The 20435-nt window shown below is 38.7% G+C and overlaps 1 protein-coding gene across 1 annotated transcript; it reads left to right on the top strand.

Annotated features, from left to right (window-relative positions):
- The first annotated feature begins 1491 nt into the window (after positions 1-1491).
- Vti1a (Vesicle transport through interaction with t-SNAREs 1a) lies at positions 1492-20161 on the top strand. Its single transcript, XM_067128768.1, has 5 exons — positions 1492-1727; positions 7525-7583; positions 7767-7905; positions 14136-14353; positions 18760-20161. Exons 1-5 carry the CDS (start codon positions 1628-1630, stop codon positions 18913-18915), a joined length of 672 nt encoding a protein of 223 aa, XP_066984869.1. The 5' UTR covers positions 1492-1627; the 3' UTR covers positions 18916-20161.
- The last annotated feature ends 274 nt before the right edge of the window (positions 20162-20435 follow it).

The raw sequence follows: 20435 nt of genomic DNA, 5'->3' as shown, positions 1-20435 counted from the left end.
TCTATCTTTCTCTCAATCTGTCTGTCTATTATCTTCTATCTATCTATCTTTCTGTCTATCTGTCTGTCCCTTTATCTATCTATCTATCTATCTTTCTATCTATCTATCTAACTATCTATTGATATACTTTTCTGTCTATCTATCTATCTATCTATCTATCTATCTATCTAAAATTGAATCTTTATTCTATCTAAACTTGAATTTTATTTTTTTAATTCTTATTTTTTAAAATTATTTTTGTTAATTATTTGGTTCTATTCACTTCATCAGTTTATTTTATTTCTTAATTTTTTCATGTAATGAAGTTAATTTGTTCATCTTATTTAATTATTTCCAATTTTACTTTTATTTCATTAATTTATTGGTTCTATTTCTTTATTCATTTATCTTTTTCACTGATTTCAGTCAATTATCAATTTATTTTTTCTGTTCTACTTAACCTGTTTCATATTTCACCTTTTCTAGATTTTTTTTACTTATTTATTATTTCTTTGAGTTTTCATTTATCTGTCTAAATTGTTTTGTTCATTTATCTTTTTTATCTTTTTCAAATTTTTAAAAAGCCTTTAAATTTTCCATTTGTTGATTTTTGTTCATTCATTTATTTTGTGTTTTTTATTCAGTTATTTGATTCATTTACTTTTTACGTCAAATTCCCTATTTATTCATTCGTTTATTCTATATTATTCTATTTATATTTGCATTTGCAGCATCAGTTTCCTCCTTAATGGTCATTCTTGATGCCTGTGTAGATCTTGTTTCTAATATTTTTTCCTCTACTTTATCTGCATAAGTTTTCCTCAGTATAATATGAGTTGTCATTCAAATATCACTTTCTGTCAGTTCTGTCCTCTCGAAATTATCATTCTTTCAGCAAGAAACTTGAGGAAAATTCACCACCGTGTCATTATTTGTTTCATCCAGCGTATTCAAAGTTCTGCCATTTTTTCATCCTGCTCAGTAACCTTAGCATCCCTTTCAGCAAAAAAGAGCGTCCAGCTCGCCAGTCTATCTGCATCTCGATTTCCCCCTTCATCACAAGTAGCTGGTTTTGCATTTCATTATATTTATTGCGTAAAAAATGGAATGAGCTGCATGAAAACAAATTGGACAATGCCCCTTCAATTTTCGACGCTTTCATCAGTGATTCAACCCAAGAAAAATTTCTTTTATGATAACCATCCATCTCATTCACAGCCCAATCGATCGGCACCTTTTTCCTCTATGGGATTGGCAAGATGGAAAAAACATACTGGATTTTCATATAAAAATGTATTTTCTTCTTTGGTTTTCCATTTACAACACGCCGGTGTCAAAGAAAAGAGAACTATAGATTCGGTGCGCAAATAGTTTGTAAGAGCACAGATCAACCACGTCCACTCACCAGTTATAACTGAAGGCGAATGCGTAGAGAAGAAAAAGACGTGCATGAAACAGGGGAAGAATGGTAAAAACATAAAGAACTGAACACTATAACCTTCGCAGAGACAGATCAAGTAACCGAATTGACCTGCACGCCTATGACGTCAGAAGGGAACCGAGCCCTGAAGTTTACCTCCCAAAAGAAAGAAGTTGCTGATGTCAACATAGGAAGCTGAGAGCTGTCAAAGGCCTTGGGCATCTCACCATGGACAGCATAGCCCTTCTGGAGGAATTCGAGCAACAGTTTGCCACGGTCACCGCGGAAATCACCTCGAAGACATGCCTGTTAACTTCGAGAGAAGGAGGTGAGCGAAGGGAAATAGGTAGCTCGAAGGAAAAAGGGATAAGTAGCCGTTTACTCAGTTTCCCCTTCATGCTGAATTTGGCGAAGTACGTTCTGGTAATTTGCGATGATTGCGACGAATTGGATATTTATTTCTTTTGGGGATGCTGTGTTGAGTTCAGTACCACCTCCCCCTCCCCATATCAGATAATTATGAGGGTTTCTCAGTGGAAAACGTGGGAATTTAGGGGGTAGGTTAAGGGACGTACCAAACCTTCCCAACTCACGCTCGTCCCGTTTAATGTAACCTGATACTAAATGGGGTAATCCTACATTTTAGGGGTCCAAATTCACTGCATTACATTAAGTCAAGATCAACGCGTAGATTTACCGGTAATTCTAAGCCGTAGTTCCGTGGTGAGCCGGACTATGGCAATTGACGTTATCCTATTTTATTTTACTTGCTTTACGAGAATTTAAAGTAATATTTTGTCGGCCGGCTGTAACTAAACTGTATTTGATCTTTGAAGACTACATGGTAGATCTAAGCCGGCATTCTGCCGTAGGGGTGTTTACTGGTTACAATTTTGCTGTATGAGCTATGGAGGGGGGTTGGGGGGGGGCTCGCCGTAGAATGCCAACTTAGATCTGACCTGTCGTGTAGTCTTCAAAGGTCAGTTACAGTTCAGTTACAGCTGACCAACGAAATACTACTTTAAATGCTTGTAAAGCAAGTGAAATAAGATAGGAAAACGTCAATTGCCATAGTCTAGCTCACTGTGGAGCTACGGCTTAGAATTGCCGATTTACCGAATAGCCTATTTATTGAATTATGGAAAACAATGAAAAAATTAGCAGTGTATCTGCTTACAGAAGGAGAGGTTGTAAAAAAAAAAAAAGGGAATAAGGGGAAGGTAAATAAACAAAAACATATCCTAGGGGGATATGAACCCATAGATTTTTTAGAAAACTGTAAACATCTGCCCTTGTAAGCAGATAAACTAATTTTTTCAGATTTATCAAAAAGTGGCTGCTGAAGAGCAAGAGCCTGTGCCAGGTTCCTACCTGGTTCCTAAGCGCTTATTCCACAAACAGTTGTGGGAACACTACACTATTCAGCAGAGGTGCAGAGCTTTATTCCATTATTTTTACAATCTCTGCTTCTGTAAGCAGATAAACTGCTCATTTTTTTTAGCAAGTACACTTCTGTTTGCATATCTGTTGAAGGAAGAAATTGGAAATAGGAAAGAACAAACAAAGACACACAAGGGAGCAGTGAATTTGGACCCTGGCCCTGTTTGATTACCCTAAATGCTATGGTTTCTCATTGGGAATAGTCTTTCCTCACTTCTGTTTACTTCCATTTTGGTCATTCTACAGGAAAGCTCTGCAGTAGTCGTGTAGCCTATGCCCTGGTACCAGCCCGTCAGGGAGGGATGAACACAAAATCATGAACAGAAGACAGTAAATTTCTCAAATGATCTCACCCGTACTGCATTACGTACACCCTTGTCTATATTGTTGAGTCAAAAAATTTCATAAGCCTGATAGGCTAGCCTAAACGATATCTCTGTATGGACCTCTTCTGTAGACTTACATCAGTTTTTTCTCAAGGTGCTCCATGAGATTTGCAAACTCACATGATGTATGCATAATAATGCTGAGACATTCTGAGATTTATATGACATAACCCTTATTAACTGACAGATCCACAGTGTCACAACACTCAGAGAATAAAGTCTACGTAGTTTTTTCTTGAAAGACTTGATATTTTCAAGTGGGAGTTTATTGTACAATCTTGGCACTAAATTTAAAGGCGTTAAAGCAACATTTGAAGTGCATCTTGGCTCAAATAACTTGAGACTATCAGTAGCTAATCTTTTGTGGACTCCATCTGTTGGCTTTATTGTACTTGGGGCATGTAATAGATTCCGATTATGTACATTGAAAAGGAGTATAAAATTCCTGAAGAATCACATCAGAAGCAGTCAGGAAAACCATAGGTTATTTTACCAGTTGAGGAATGATGACAAATGTAAATTACAGTACTAAAGAACCCAGTTCAGTAAGATTGGTAAATTTTTACTTTAAACCATTGTCATATTCCAGAGTTGAAAGTATGATTTTCCCCTATTATTAGTGTTTTTTTTTACCATTTCTGACATTCATTTTGGTAGAAAATCAGTAATTTTAAAGATACTGGACCTCCTTTATGGTTTTCTTATTATTTAGTTTTTTTTTTTTTCACCATTTCTGACAGTCATTTTGGCAGCACATTAGTAATTTTATAGGTACAGGACCTCCCATATATGCTACAGTTAAAATGACAATAGGGGAAAGCTGTGGATTTTGGGTTATACATACTGGTGCCTCATTGATGGGTTGGAGAAGCCACTGGGAGGATTATCAGGTAGCTGGGAGATGTTCATTAGTATGAAGGTGTCGCAGTTTTTTGGAATCTTCCTCTTTCAGAAAACTGAAGTTACCCAAGGACACCCACATCCTGTTGGTCTTGGATAACATGATAACAATGATGTGTATCATGAGGCTCTGCTCCCACTCTGCTCCCCACTCTGCTCCTCAGTGCAGTCATGGTGTCCATTGTGAAGGTGACTCAAGCAAGGAAATGGCACTTGTCAGAAATCCACTTGGTGGGGTCACTCAGTATGACAGCAGACTTCCTGTTGAGGCAACAACTTCAGCTGAGTACTAGATGTGGAACAAAACCTCCCTCCAAGTGATTGGTAACCATCTTCCACGTCATGAAATGTACCTGTCTGCAACACAGGAGATCCTTCAACTTCAAGGATATGTCTCTTTGGCAATAGACCAACAAGAGGTGCATGCCTATAGTACTGGAACAAGCAGAGTCAGATCTACCTTTTCCTCAGTTGGCCAAGATTTTGAAGGTTATGAACAAACTGCCTACCTGGTGACCCCAAGTTGTCATTGGTGTGTTCTGCAGTGACAACAAGAGAGGAAATCTATCCCGTTGCCATCTGTTTTTCTATCCCAAGACAATAGGAGGGAAAATTGTATACAACCTCCTTTCCTAACCTACCTATGAAAATTATTCATCTGATATTGCTAGATACCTGATAAAAAAACTAAGGACCTCATCTGTCTGACACTACCATTCTGTATGGCAGGTGTGGTTGGAGTGCCCCCACACTTAGAGCCCAGTTTAAATTATGGTGAAACCAATCTAAATTTTCTGGTTAACCTATGGGGGACATGGGCCTTGCCACCAGCACAGTTACAATACACATGGCTATTCTGTCAGAACTCATGCTCTGTGGGTTTAGTGTAGATTCAACCACTGAATTTTTAGCTCCCTCCTCCAATCCTTTGCAGTGCAAAAACATGCTCCTGCAAGGGTTCCATTTGATCAAGCTTGTATGACTTCTTTCATCTCCTCAATTCAGCACAACCCACATTTCAAAAGGCGGTATTGACCTGTTTGGCATTGTGATCAGGGAACTTGCCTCTTTTGGATGTTCACAACACTTCTTGACACCCATGCCTAGCCGTTATTTACTGTTAACCCCTGGCCCATCATCTTGGGCAAAAAGTGAGGAGCTGTTCTTCAGTGGAAGTGTTAAGCCTAGGTTTATGTAGATTTTATGCCTATAGTCGCAGATGGTCCTCTTTTCTTGTATTGTACCACTGACAAACTTCCCACTGCATGGGCTGAGGACCACCTTGTGTCCTTGATTAAAAAGACAGACTCCTGCTTCTTCCGCAAGTCCTAAGTCACGTGACGTGAGGAAGATAGGCACATCACTGGCATTCTTTAGAAACATCTCTTTCAAGGAATTTTCTGATTTTACAGGATAGTCGTCATAGAGTGTTCCTCAAACTTTTCTACCATGAGATTGCAGAGTTTGGATTGCACTGTATGTCAGTAGGTGGTAGGATAAGTGCAGGCCTCATAGGTCCCAAGTGGGGAGCGACAGGCCCTCTGATGCATTGATACTTCTGAAATATTGCAGGGACGGAATGGTTGTCCTGCATTCCATCCTAACTTGGTTAGGAAAGCCACTTCATTGTCAGGTTCAGGTTCTTTATTTCTCTTTATTTGCTGTTAATTTTGTCACAAGAACTATGTGAAAAAGAGGGCTCAACTGCCATGGTTCTTCTTAGAATTGCCTGGATGGAGCAGTAATCTTACATTCCACCCCGACATAGTTAGATCACTTTTTCCTGAGGTTAACACACCTGCAGGTTTCTCACAGGAACTGAATAGAAGAGGGTAGGTGATCTTTGATATGTCTTGTACCAAAGATCATTCTCATCTGGGCATTTGGAATAATTTTCCTAGAAGCTATGCAGTTTTATCACCTTTCCATTTTCTTTATATGCTCCCTTGAATCAAGCATTGGCTGCACTATCAGAAAACATGTTTTGACTCTGGAAAATCTATTTGTATCCGTGGAAATACAAACCATTGCCTTTTAAATAGGAGTATCCTGCATGAGCTGGGAGTGGTCATTGAATATGGTAACAAGGCTGTTGAACTGATGGATTTTGGGGGTAAGTGGGAGAATCTCACTCACTCACCTACCATCAATGAACCCCTTTTCTTTGCTGCCAAGAAGAGTGGACATCTCGGTGCATTCTCTCTCTCATGTTTGTTCTGTTGCTGAATGCTTGGATGGGTATTTGGACTGCTGCTTTTTTCTTGGTGACCATGTTTGATGATTTACTTTTTTCATATCCTGAGTTATAGAGAAAAAATGAGCAGTGTCATTATAAAAAATATGGGCATCCTTGTTGCTACTAAAGCCCCCCCTTAACCATTTACTCCCACAGATACTGTTTTTTCTGCAGGGGAAAATATGCATTGGCTTTGCTCCCTGCAAGGTGCGTTCTGGCTGGTCCTCTTCTCAGTTGGAGAAATTTGGAAGGAGGAAGACGAAGTATAAGAGGTGTTCGCCAGCCTCCTCAGGAGGAGGATGGGGGAACACCCTTGGTGACCCTCCTAAATCCTCTCTCCTTCATTCCTGCCCCACTTCCTCCTGCAGACTCTTTCTCCTCTGTCTCCTTGGGAGGCATTTTGGTGCTCAGGCCAGTGCTTACCCTAGTATGGCGTCGACTCAAGCACAGACCTCGCCTTCTTCACTGACTAATGACTCTGATGCAACAGGTAGCAAGAAGTCATTGTCACTGGATTACCTGCAGAAGGGAATTTGGGCAGAATTTTGAGAGCTCTGTACACATCTAACCCTATAAATGGAAAGTCTGCTGTGAAAACTGGAATAATGACAATGGTTTTGCATTTTGTAAGTGTATATAGGATATACTTCCCTATCAAGAGCATTATTCATTAACACCTCTTCTTAATGAACTTCTGTACTTACCAGCTACATTATTATGACTATTTTTTATGTTATCATTTTAAATGTGAGATATTTTCAGATAAATCTCTTTAGTTAAAGGTTATTTATGCATTGCAGGTTAGTTTAAGTTAGGAACTATGTGGAATTGCTGCTAGCTGTAAGATATCTAGAAAATATTCAAGTTCAAGCTATGATACAAGAGTCTTTGCTACTTAACAAACTTTGCTATTATCAGAAGGCCAGACCCACAAAAGTTCCTGTTAAGCTAAGGTGCTACAAGATTGATCATTTACTCTATATTTCTTGGATTTTCATTCTTTTATGTGTAAAGTTTTTTATTTTACAGTATTACTGTATTATCATTGTCTTTTTAGGACATCACCACTATATAATATTTGGGCTTTTCATTTAAAGTTTTAAGTAAGATATTAACAGTTTGTAAGCTAATCTGATTGTGGTGTGCATTTTATGTTTTTGCAGCTGACAAAAGATCACTTATTGAAGATGTGGAGAAACTCAAAGAAGAAGCCAAAGAATTGGTAAGATGACATAAACAGGAAATTTCATTGTCCTTTAATTCTAATGCTTTACGCATTTGTAGTCCTTGATGAATATGTAAAGAGTTAAGTATGATTTGGATCACAGTATAATTTAAAATGAATGAAGAAACTGAATGGAATTCATGAGTGTGTTGATCATGTATATAACTATGTTATTTTCAGCTAGAAAGAATGGACTTAGAAGTGCGGGACATGCAACCTCAGAAAAGAGAAAAATATTCCTCTCGTATGAAAAGCTACCACGTTGAATTGCAACGGCTGGAAGCAGAATACAACCGCTCTAAGTCCCGTATTAGTGAAGGTAAGACTTAACTAATTTACAGATATAGAGTATTGAGCGTTGGCTTTTACTTGGTTTAGAAGGATTTTAGATTTATTTTGGGCCCTTGATATGTTGTTTTGGGTTGCTACTACAGTATGACTGATACTATAAATAATTTTGTAAGTTACTGTCATCTTTACTATTAAGAGTAGGTTTTATATGGGTAACTTACCAAGTAATTACATAGCTATTAGTTCACTTACACGACAGCTTGAATTCAAAGTTTCCCAGGTAACACTTCACACGTCTGTGTAGGTGACCAGTTCCTCCCACTAGCGGGAATGTTAGGAACGACTTTAGCAGATAACTTCAATCTGTTCCTGCCGTACTCTGGTGAACACCAAGTATGGCGGCAGCTGTATTCATTATTTTCTGTATATAATTGCTTTAAAAAGTAGTTCTTGAATGTATCATCATTCTTTTAGGCTAATCCAGGCAAAACTCTTTTTGCCTTATTAGTAACCTAAAAGTAATTCTTGCATCAGCCATTCCTTTTTCCTTTTATTTGTTATCAGGGCGTAGACTGTTCGCGAGCCGTCGTGTAATTGCCAAAAGTAATTCTTTAATGTTTCGTCATTCCTTTAGGCCAAAGACTTACATTTTATGTTTGTTTACCGAACCTAGTATACTTGCTAGCCATCGGTAAATAGTATTACCTTAACCCTCACATTTTCCTTTGGGGAGAATGAAATGTGTAAGGGCAGAAAGTAGTAAGGAGAGAAGGGTGCTTAATACACAGCTCCTAGATTATAAAGCAGACTTCCTCTTGGCTGAGGCAGTTTGAGGATTTGAAGTTTCAAAAGGAACTTTAAACTTTTTTATTTATCAGTGCTGTGATATGGAATATCAGGCAGTGAATGTGGAACATGCAGTGTGATGACACATGCTCAGGGCATTACATCTGATGAATAAACTTAATTAGATAATGGAGGCCCTGCAAGCTCTTTGGAAGTGGTGGAGGACCTAGATAATTGTCAACAAGCAACAAACAATAACAATACTTTATTGTCAGCCGAGAATCGGTCCCAGTATTTGCTTCGTCAGTATATTGTGTAGAGTGCTCTCTTCAGCAGTACATTTACAAAGTTGGAACATTTTCTGAGAAGCTTCTCATGTATCCTGTGCAGAGGTGACATGCATCTAGGTTGATGTGCAGATCGTGAACGTTCCACACTTCGGAACCCAGAAGCACCCAGTGGCACCCACTTCATCCTGATGCCAGCTTATGCTATGAGCACTAGATGGCGCCCACTGGTGCCATCTACCATCTGGCGCCAACTTGTGCTCTGAGCAGCCAAAAGCGCCCGAGCGCCCACGGGCAGCTCCTACCATCTGGCACCAACTCGTGCTCTGTGTGGCCAAGGCACCCCAGAGTGCCCATAAGCGCCCGAACGCCCAAGTGCGCCCGCGGGCGGCAATTGTAGCAGACAGCCAGGCATACAAAGCTGACATACCCTTTTTCTCTCCTTCTACTAGCCCTATGTGTTGATCCACTTGCTTCCGCACCTGGCTCCCTAGCTTCCTTCCCATACCATCGCCAGTCTTGTGTCTGGGTTAACAGAAAATTAACCTTGCAAAGTGAGTGTTGTGCAGTGGAGGAGGTGATCATCCGGCCTGCCAGTCCTCCCAGACCTAAGTCACTGTCATACTCCCCTTCACCTGGGAGAAGTCATACTGAATGTCCAAGGGAGGATGGTGGGATTTACCCCTGGTAATTGCCCCCTTGGCCAAACCTGTTGCATATTCCCAGGTGTTGGTAGATAACCACTGAAAAGGTGTCTTCGTGGAGGTTTAGTAGAGGAGTCTGACCCTTCGGATATCCTAGGCCTGAAGTCCCTGTCATACTCCCCTCCTCCTGGGAGGAGACATACTTGTGGTCCAAGGGAGTCCAGTGGGGTTTGCCCCTCGGTCAAACCTGTTGCATATTCCCAGGTATTGACAGATAGCCACTGAAAAGGCGTCTTCGTGGCGGTGTAATAGAGGAGGCGGCTATCTGGCCCGTCAGGTATCCTAGACCTAAAGTCCGTCATCCTCCCCTTCTCCTGGGGGGTTGGCCCCCGGGTAGTTGTCCCCCAGGTAAAGTATCGTCAGACAGCCACTGGAAAGGCATCTTGATTAAAGTGTAGTGTTTCAATGTGTATGTGAGCATCACTCGGAACGGTCGTCTTCCAGAGCACCAGTCTTCAGCCTGCTCTGCTGATACCTCTTTTTGGCGCCAAGTGTTTTATAAACAAAAATAGGCAAATTTCCAGTACACAATTGGTTGATGGAACAAATGAGAAATGAGGCCAATAAAATTGATGGGATAAGTCTTGGAGAAATTGTCAATTTGACTGAAAAGAGACATTGATTTTAATAATGAGTAGTATAAGATCTTTCTAATCAGTGGTTAGTTTTAATTTCGATGGTATGAGAATGACTAGCTTCTCACACATACTGTATTATTCCCTCTTGTTTCTCTTACACCTGGACAGTGTTCACATAAAGTTGGCTTCATTTTGAATGCGGCACTGCCCCTTCCTTCACCATAATGATCCACAAATTTCCTATTGGATTGAGGTTCAGAGATTTGGTAGGCCATTCAATCCTTATATAGGCAGTCGCTGCTTTCCGGCAGCATCGGTTAACAGTGTTTAGGTGTTACAGCGCTTTGCTTGCAACATCGTTAGCCAGATTTTCGGTGCCGATAAGCGATTTTCGGTGACAGTAAACAGTTTATTGGTGTTGGTTAGCTGTTTATCGGCGTCGGTAAGTGGTTTATTGGCACCGGTAAGTGGTTATCGGCACCGATAATTAACGGCGCCGTTAAGCGGTTTATTGGCAATATTATCGCCGATTTTTGGTTAACGGCGATTGTCGGTTAGTGGCGCTCAGCCGGGAACGGAACCCATGCCATTAATTGGGGACTGCCTGTAATGTCTAGTGATCTTGAAACCACTTCTTGACGAATGCACTGCTATGCACAGAAGAATTATCTGTTCGTTTATTTAATTATTTATCAGTGGTCATTCATTGATTTATTCATCTGTTTATTTATGCGTGTATTTATTCATGAAAATATTTATGTATTCAGTTTTTAATTTATTCATTTCCATATTTATTTATTGATTTATTTATGCATTTTTGATTTACTGATTTTTATACTTATTGATTTATATCTTTACTCATTCATGTCTTTCTTTACTTATTGATTTATTTACTTCTTTGTTATGTATTTTACATATTCATTCATTAATTTATTCATGCATTTATTATTAATTCATTATTATTGGTTCATTTATGGTTTGTTTATTTATTCACTGAATGATTTCTATATTTACATTTGTTTATTTCTGTACTCATTCACAAATTTACTAATTTATTTGTTGTATATTTTTATTTGTATGCCATCACCTTCAATATAGGAGCATCCTTCAGCATGAGCTGAGAAGTGGTTAACTGGTAGTTATGGAGAGCTAGTGGGGATGCCCTAGACTCACCTACCATCTCCAAGCACTTTTTTTCTTCAGCTACCTTGAGAATTGGACGTCTCACTGTGCTCTTTCTCCCCTGGTTGTTGAATGTTGGTTACATTTGGATTTTTTATAATTTGTTGTTTGTTTTCCTTTAGCTAACGGAGAAAAAACAAGACTGTTGATGTTGCAAGGGACAGTAGCAGCCTTGTGGGTGTGGGTGCTCCATGTCCTGTTTACCATTGGTACTCACAAGCACTTGTTTTTCAGTGGGAATTTCCCCCCTGCAAGGGTTGTGTTCATTGGTCCTGTTTGCAGTGAGAGAAGTTCAGTGGGCAGTGAGAGAAGTTCAGTGGGAAGAGGAGGAAGGATGATAAACGTTTGCTGGCCTCATCAGGGAGAACACTGGTGACATCACTGAATATTGCCAGTTCCTTCATCTTGGTCCCTGCTACTCCCATTCCACTTACCCCTGCTGGTACTATCCTCTCTCATTCCCTGGTGGGTACTATTAGGGAGAAGGTATCCTTTCATTTGCTCTCAGAGGATGAGTCGGGTGCTCAGGTCGGTGCCTCTCGTGGTGAGGCACCAATTTGAATACCTCTTTCACCTTCCATACCAACTGAGTCGATGTTCCAGGTTGCAAGTTGTCATCCTTGGAATGTCAACGAAGATTTTGCTTACCCCTTAAGTTTTTGGGTAGCCTATTTTTTGAAACCTTTTTGGACCATCTGGCCTCTGCCAAGAAGAATTTTCCTTTTATTGCTCCTGCTGCTACCACTTCAATGTTCATTATGGAGGGGAACCTCTGGTAGCAGCTTTTCTCCTTATAGCAGTTCCTCCTGCTTCTACTACAGCTGTGACAATGAATACACCAGCCTTAACCTGTCCTGCAGTGTTAGAGATGAATAGACTTGAAATAGGAAAGGGGAAAAAGTGTTCTTGATGTTTATCCACATCATGTTCTCCCTCGTTGTTAAGCTCATTTTTTGCCTCCTTCTTGTCCTTGACTATTCCCCTCTCTGTCAGGAGAAATAGGAAAAGAAAGTCCAAGGTCTCTAAAGGGCTTAAACAAATGCTCTTTCCAGGCTTTGTATGGTGGGAGCTTACAATCACTTACAGGTGATTATCTGCTTTCAGGCAGGGCTGGCATGGGCTTCGCCGAGAGTGTTCACTACCTATCCTTACCCACTTAGACGAGAGGACTGCTCCCAACACTCGTGCCTGTTTCTGCAGAAACCCCTAAAGTTAAGTCAGTGAGAGATTGAAGAGGATTTAGCATTGTGGCTTGATAACTCCCAGCAGGAGGACTGTGACACACACGTGAAAGGCTCGTTCATTTCATGTGTGTGGGCACAGGACACACCTCCTCTACCTATCAACATCCGGAAAATGCAGGTGGTGTTCCTACCCTGCAAGGCAAATCATTCAGGGAACAGTTGGTAGATCGCTCACTAGTGTTGATGAGTTACAGCACAACCGTAGTGCATGTCAGCAAGCAGTGGGGGTTGGTTTCTCTCCCACTTTGCAGGTTAGTATTGCAGGTACATGAGTAGGCACTTCAATGCCATCAAAATGTCATTCAGATACATTACAGGCAAAATGATCTGGCAGACTTTTGTAGCTGCTGGATCCAGGTTGTGGGGACAAGTAATGGAATAGTTGGTCCAGCTTTGGAGTCCTCCTGTGCTCAACCTGTTTGCCACTAGGATGAACAGAAATCTCCCAGCATTTTGTTGTACAGTTCCAACGCACCTGGAACAGTATGGATGTTCATGCCTTTCCACCATTTTACCCTGATGATCAGTCCATGTCTCAGGATGATGCTGGTTGCTCCTCATTAGCCTCAAACAGTGGTACTCTGATCTGCTGTCTCTGCTGGTTTAGGTGCTGAGAGAGATCCCCCCGTGACCCACTCTTCTGTCAGCCACACATTCAGAGGTGCCACAAGGAATCTTCATCTTAATACATGGAGGTTATGCTATGAGAAAAGCTTTTTTTTAGCAGGACTGCTAGGGCAGGTATGTGGTGTAGGCCATTTGGTGTAGGCAGGCAATCTTGACCTCGTTCTCCTGAAGAACATTGCCCACAAGCCCTTACATGCCTTTTCCCTAGGACCTCTGATAGCTGTTTAACAAGTTGTTTAGGCACTCGGCTGCATGTGAACAGACAAGTATTTCACTGGAGTACTTTTTCTCTTAATGCAAGCTTGGGGTTGTGATTGTAGAGTACTGGACTCTTTCTTACCTTCCTCCTGCCCAGAGCAGTATCTAGACTAAAGTATCGGATAAGATCAGACTGAATACAGTACAAGTAACAACACTTCAAGCACCCAGTCATAGAGATGTGTTGTTGAGATACATCTCTGCTCTTCCCTTTAACAAGGTGGGAGTGGGTGGGTAGCAGTGATAGAGCTATATTCTGATCCCATCAGTTTGTGCGAGCAGAATTAGCAACTTTCTGACTTGAATTTCCTTATGGGAGATTTTAAAATCCCTTTCTTTACTTGAGTAAGGCTCTACCCTCGGCAGGCATAGGACCCTATTGCTTTTATCTTTCTAACTGTTTCTTTCAGGTGTACACAGAGAATTAGTGTTGATTCTAATGGGAAAGTAGTTGTGTTCCCATTATTTAAAAAAGATGATTGTTTTTTAGGTCGATTGTGGAGTTTCATATTTTATCATGGATTTTATAAAATATTGTTGTATAGAAACTTGTTCCATTTCAGTAACTGTGTCACTTATTTTCTTACGACAGAGAGTATAAGAGCCGAACTAATGGAAGGTGGTTTGGCTGGCCTTAGTACTGGCGAAGAACAGCGGCAATCTCTTTTGGACAACACAGTGACTCTTGAACGCACGTCAGGCCGCCTCACGCACGGACAGAAAATAGCTTTGGAGACAGAACAGATAGGAGCACAAATACTGAATGATTTGAATAGTCAAAGACAAACAATCAACAGAGCCAGGGAAAGAGTAAGTCAGCTGTTTTTCTTTGTTTCTAATATCAGATCTGTGTGACGTGCAGTTATGTTATGGAGCAGTTGTTTATAATTAATATTGATGTATCTTTTGCAAGAATGACTAAACTCAGTCATCGTTCAGATTTTTAGAGGAAACATGTTTTGTGTTAGCAAGTATGTTAGAGCTACTGGAGTGGATTGTATGATCAAGGTTGCTGGAATTGGGTTTCATCGGCAGTTTTTAAATAGACGTGATTATCCTAGTCATCTTAATCTCTTTCTAATAACAAAAAGAAAATTAGATAACAAGGGAGGTGTTGTTGATTTAGTTTAGTATTTTATAACTGTATTTGACAGAGTGTATGAATACAGTATAGAATAACTGTATGTAAGGCAAATAATTGTATGAAATTTGGGTAGGAGATAAATTGTCAGGGTATCAAGTATGATTTGTATTCCTCTTAATGCTGTACTTCAAATGATTAACAAATGTCAAGCTCATGCTGTGAAATAAGTCTGAGACAGTTAGTGTTGAGAAAGTATAGGGTTTCAACCATCTCCCTGTTTAGGAGTTCACACTTCCAAGTTAACTGAAATATGTAGTCAACCATATTGGCTGATCTGTGAGAGAAAAGATAGAAATACTGTCTGAAAATGACTTGCTTCTGTGAGTCTTACCTAATATGCATATAGCTAAAGTTAAGAATAGCTTGCTTGGTGGTTAGTTGAGAAAAAATAAAAGGGGTTGTACTTGGTTAATTGGTCTATCTCATCTCCCAGTTTACTTTCTCTCTGGTAGGTAAGGAGAGAGTGACTCATTTTTCTGTATTTATGTTGGTTTTCTGATGCTGAATTGTTTACACATATGGTTGTTGGGAAGTATTACTGTATTTTTTTCTTGTGCTATGCTATGAAAATTGGTATAGCTGTACATTTTATTTTGTGTAGGATAGCTTTGTTGCATAGTAAACCTCTTCCTGAAAGTAGATGTTGCAGGAATAATCAGTGTTTGAACCATTTGATTTTGAATAAGTGTGACGGCCACACAGTGTTTTTCCTTGTATGCAGCAATTGCCTCATTAATGTTGTGAAACTGAGTATTAAGCACTTCCTCTATTCTCTGCGGTTCAAACTGGAAAGTAGAAGGATATTCAGTTCTGGCTGTCTTTTGTACCAACTGCTTTGTATTCCATAACTGCATAAGAGGGTTTGCTACACCCCATTTATAGGGAGCCATTGTTTGGACTGCCCTGTGTTAGTTCAGTGACTGTCAGAGAAGCTACAGTTGGATTCACTAAGGGACATAGAACCATATAATTTTAGATATATAGTATACCCAAGATTCAAAACAAAAATGATCCCATAGCATGGTGGGGATAACTTTCTTGACTTTCGGGTGGTTTTATTTGCACTTGCATGTCCACTCATTTAAATATCTTTGGTACTTAAATGCAGCATGGCCACTTTTGACGTTGGCAAAACACAGTAGATCAAAATGTCTGTGTTTTTTCAGATTTCTCTTATTTCTTCTTTACTTTTGCACAAGTTTCATACCAAAAACTGTTGCCTGGTAATATTTTGCTATCATGTACTTGTTCTATATATTCTTTGTAACGCTCATTTAATTGTATGTCTATATTTTTCTGTTGTGGAAAGCCTCAAAGTGTGTTTGAGTGTTTGCATACATGTTTTTTCCTGTGAACAATAAGTATATCAATATTTGTTATTGTAAATGTGATTGGATTGAAGAAACTCTTGAAGTATAACAGAAGTGTCCCTTATAAGTGGCCAGGCCTTTAAGCACACTTTGAGAGAGAGAAAAGCTGTATGCCCAATGGAAGTTAATTTGAAAAATTATCTTCAGCAGTTAGTAACTCAAGGAAAGCATGTAGGTATGAGAAGAAGTAAATACTATATTACAGACAGTGAACATACTAAGGGTAGGCTATAGTTTATCAAATGGTCTTTCCTTTGTTGTAAAAAATGACATTGAGATGAAGTCTTTTAAAAATGCTCTGCAATTGCAGTTTTCATAAAATTGCCTCTATTCTGAAGTAGTTTCACCTTGTCTATCATCTGTTGAGAGATGTGTGGAGTTACACCCTGCCCTCTCTGTGTTTCTGATACTCAGGATTTCAGATCATGAGTTGGCACTGGCCTTTCATCCCCTCTGCAGTCTGTTCCTAGACCTGCTTTGATGACAGCATTCAAGGCAAGGCATCATTAAATCGAGGATATTCTTTTGGCAAGTTCACCTTCTCTAGAGACCTTCCTTTTCACTTTCAAAAAACACGTTCGTACGACAAGGGAGTGCTGCATTTCATTTGCTTTTGGTTGACACCAAACTTGTTAGATTGATAAACCCATCATAAAGAAAGTGGTCAGGATCAAACATGGCTCTTTGACTATTTGTGGATGTGGAACAGCGTTTAGCTACTAAGCCCTTTTAAGGGTTTAGGAGATGTCTGTTTCTGACATGTCTCAGGTTTGGGGGCAAGTGCTACTCGTGTAATGTTAGAATAAACAGCAGTGTTTCAAACTCCTGGGGTGTGGAGGTGGTAGGCTGAGTTGCACTTTTCTTTCAACTACAAATCTTAGAATTTTTGAGGATGTGATCACACAAGGACACAAAGAATCTTGGCACAATTATTTATTTTGCAGTGATGTAGATTGCACTTAACAAAGATTAGGGCTAAAGAGGTCATCCAACTTTTCTCTGCATTTACCACTCTGTGATACCATTATATCTTAGTGATCTTCCTCAAGCAGCAGGAATAAAAGCTACCAAGTCTTTCCAACAGATGTGAATAGATGGGCCATCCGTCTACACCGTAAAGCAAATAGGATAGAGCACAAGCACTGTAAATATCATCATTATGTCTAATGGGATCGAACATGAAATAAGTTTTCTCTGTTCATTTCTGTCTTGTGCTCTTCCCACAAAAACTGCAGCCTTATACCCATCCAGAGTTACTGAGTAAAATCAAGATAGCAAAAATTACCAACAGCAAAAAATACCAACCTTTTAATCAGCTTGCTATTGGGGTAAAAATCCCCATTCTGAGCCACTGCTGGTTGCATAATTTTTATGTTGAGCAGAGAAAATCTTCATAAATAACATTCCTTAAACCATCCCATTTAGATGTAGTAAGATTATTGAGTTTGTAAATTTGAATGTTAGACTACCTCCATTACTAGAACCTGTGTATCTCCTTGGACTATCCAGAAAGTTTTCAAACTTTATAAAGATCATAAAGAACACAGCAAAACTTATAATTCACATGTGCTTCTGGATATCATAAACAAGACAGTGAAACATAACTCAGAAGACACTTGTTTTGCAATCTATAACGATGGCTCCAAATTTTCAACTGGTGTAGAATTATCTGCTGCATAACCTGATAAAACCAGATAATTTTCCTCACCTAACACTGCCTCTATTTTCCCAGCAGAACTGTGTGCACTAATGTAAACAGTTATGATTACAGTATTAAAAAATGTTGCTACAAAAAATTTGGTATTTTCAGTGACTTGAGTGCTGTAGAAATTTAAAATTTCCCTGAAAGTCCTTTTAACAAAAAATCATTAAGCTTTCATTTCATAACATGAAATATGTTGAATTTCTGCTTGTGTACATGTGGAGGAAATAAAGGTACTGTACCAAGAAAAAAGGCAAAGTCATAACTATTGTGACCAGATCAGATGTAACCATTTCTGTTAGTGATCATTTATTTACCTTATTCAAAACACATTACAGTATCTTGGCTAAATGGCAGAATTGATGGAGCCAAAATGAGCAAAGCATCAGAGTATCTTGTTGAATTGGTGACACTTTTTTGATCTATGGATACTGGATAATTATCTCGCATGACCCAATCCCTGTATGCACAGAAGGCAGGTCAGCACAACAATTAAATATATTTCTGGGAATGTCAAGTTTTTTTTATACAAATCAGTTACAGAATTGATCTTATAGACTTTATTTTCAGTTTACCATTTCATGAAATGTATAAAAGGTAATTAAATAAAATCCAAATATTTTTCAGAACAAAATCTTTTGGGTCAGCCTTGTGAAAGTCATGAATTTTGATGCAGTTAATTACCCAAAGTAACCCAAATAATGAATAGACGCTTCCAACACATCAAGAAAGAGTAGCAGCAGTTGTGGTTGTTTTTTGTATAGATTAAATGGGATAGTACGCCTGTGTGGTTGGAAGTGGATGTTTTGCCTATGCACCATAGTAATGATTTGTAAACTCCAGAATTTTCAAGTTATGGATATTTTGTCCAGTAGCCTACAATCATTGAGGCTTGAGTTCTGCCCTAAGCACCATAGCAATGATTTGTAAACTCCAGAACTTTCAAGTTGTGTTAAGTAATTAGTATGACTGACATCAGTTGCCATTTGTTTCTTTTCAGTTGCGAGAAACTGACAGTGACCTTGACCAGAGTTCACGCATCTTGAACACAATGCTGAGAAGAGTTCTACAAAATAGGTTTATATTGTATGCTGTTGTTGTTACTGTCGCCATTGTTATAGTTATAGCCATATATGTTTCTATGACAAGGAATTAATTTTGTACATAAAAAAGTATTTTATTGAAATTAAATTAATGTACAGTACATAATTAAATATGATGGATGTGTAGTGGCCCATAGATATGCTTTTGTACATGTAGCATGGTTTCATCCTGCTCATACCATACTGCTTTTGCTATTTTTTTCAGGTCATGTCCTCTATGCTCTTTTTAAATGCATTCTTTGGTATGAATGTTTTGAAATGTAATTTGCCGGATCCATCCGCAGAAAAGGCAACATACCAGAAGTAGGTCTTAGATGTTATATAGTTAAAGAGAAGACTTGGGATAAGCTCGGCAGTATAGTTTCTCATGCCCTACTTTTTTTCTTTTGAATTGGCGCACACACACACACACATATATAGTAAAACTTTGGTGTAAGGTCATATATTTATATATTTATAACATAACTTATTAATATGCTTGAATGTTACATAAATCTTGAGTTTCAGATTTTGTAGTAAATTCTTGCTTTGTCATATAAATTATAGTATATGTAAAGTTATTTTAGGTGATTTTCAGTTATTTCTCCACCCTAGTACCACATTGGAATTTTTCCACACCATTTATTTTTTATTAGAATGGCCCTAGTTTTTATTAAGACAGGTGCTCTTTATTGTTTATTTTTCTACACTAATCCTGCACAGTACTGACATTATCAGGTTGGTAATCTTTCACTTTTGTCCTTTCAGATTAAAAGTATGCATTTCAAGCTTCTGAAATCCTTGCAGATATTCTGTTATTCAGTTCATAGTGCCAGATAATTGAAGACCCCAATATTTATGGTGAATAAAGCAAGGATCTACTTTTATAACCATATTTGGCATAGTTTAGAAACTTGAAGGATGATTATATTGGATGGTTATTTTGTTATTGTTTATTATGGTTTTCATTGCATGAAGTGTGACGTTCAGAATTCCCAAGGTTTCTGTTGTTCTTCGTGAATGTAACTTCAAAATGCTGTACTGTTGCCTACACGTGAGATACAAACTTTTATGGAAGTTGAGGACTCAGGTCTAATGGTCATGTATGGGTTTGTCATTTTTATCATCTCTCTTCTTTCATGAAAGTACAAGCTATTTTGATACATTATCAACTATAAATTGTATCTTTTGCTTATGCTTCCTACCTAACAGTATTAGCTTTAAGTCTGATTCCGAGTTGTAATATCCCATCCAATGTGTATAAAGGATATTTTTATAATACAGTACGTACTATTAATAAAAGTAGTGTCATCAAGCTTATATACTCCACTATTAATGTACAAAATATATTGTCAGTAGTTACTAGAGTAAGTAGTCTTTTAAGAGGTCCACTGGTCTCTGTTGAAGAAAATGATGTCAGTATATGTATGCATATCTGAAAGGTGACAATTTGTGACAAATAATTTTGACCTCTTAACATTAATTTTCATGGCTGGATTTTATTTCAAAACTTTCCCTCCCATAGTAGTCCTTATAATTGTACTGTACTTTATAGGGTTATTAATGATGTCGTCAAAGGAGAACTTGTACTTTA

This window comes from Macrobrachium rosenbergii, chromosome 27, assembly GCF_040412425.1.
Source record: "Macrobrachium rosenbergii isolate ZJJX-2024 chromosome 27, ASM4041242v1, whole genome shotgun sequence".
NCBI classification, from domain to species: domain Eukaryota; kingdom Metazoa; phylum Arthropoda; class Malacostraca; order Decapoda; family Palaemonidae; genus Macrobrachium; species Macrobrachium rosenbergii.
The sequence above is the reverse complement of the archived record's forward strand: the minus strand, read 5'-3'. Positions and strand labels throughout refer to the sequence as shown.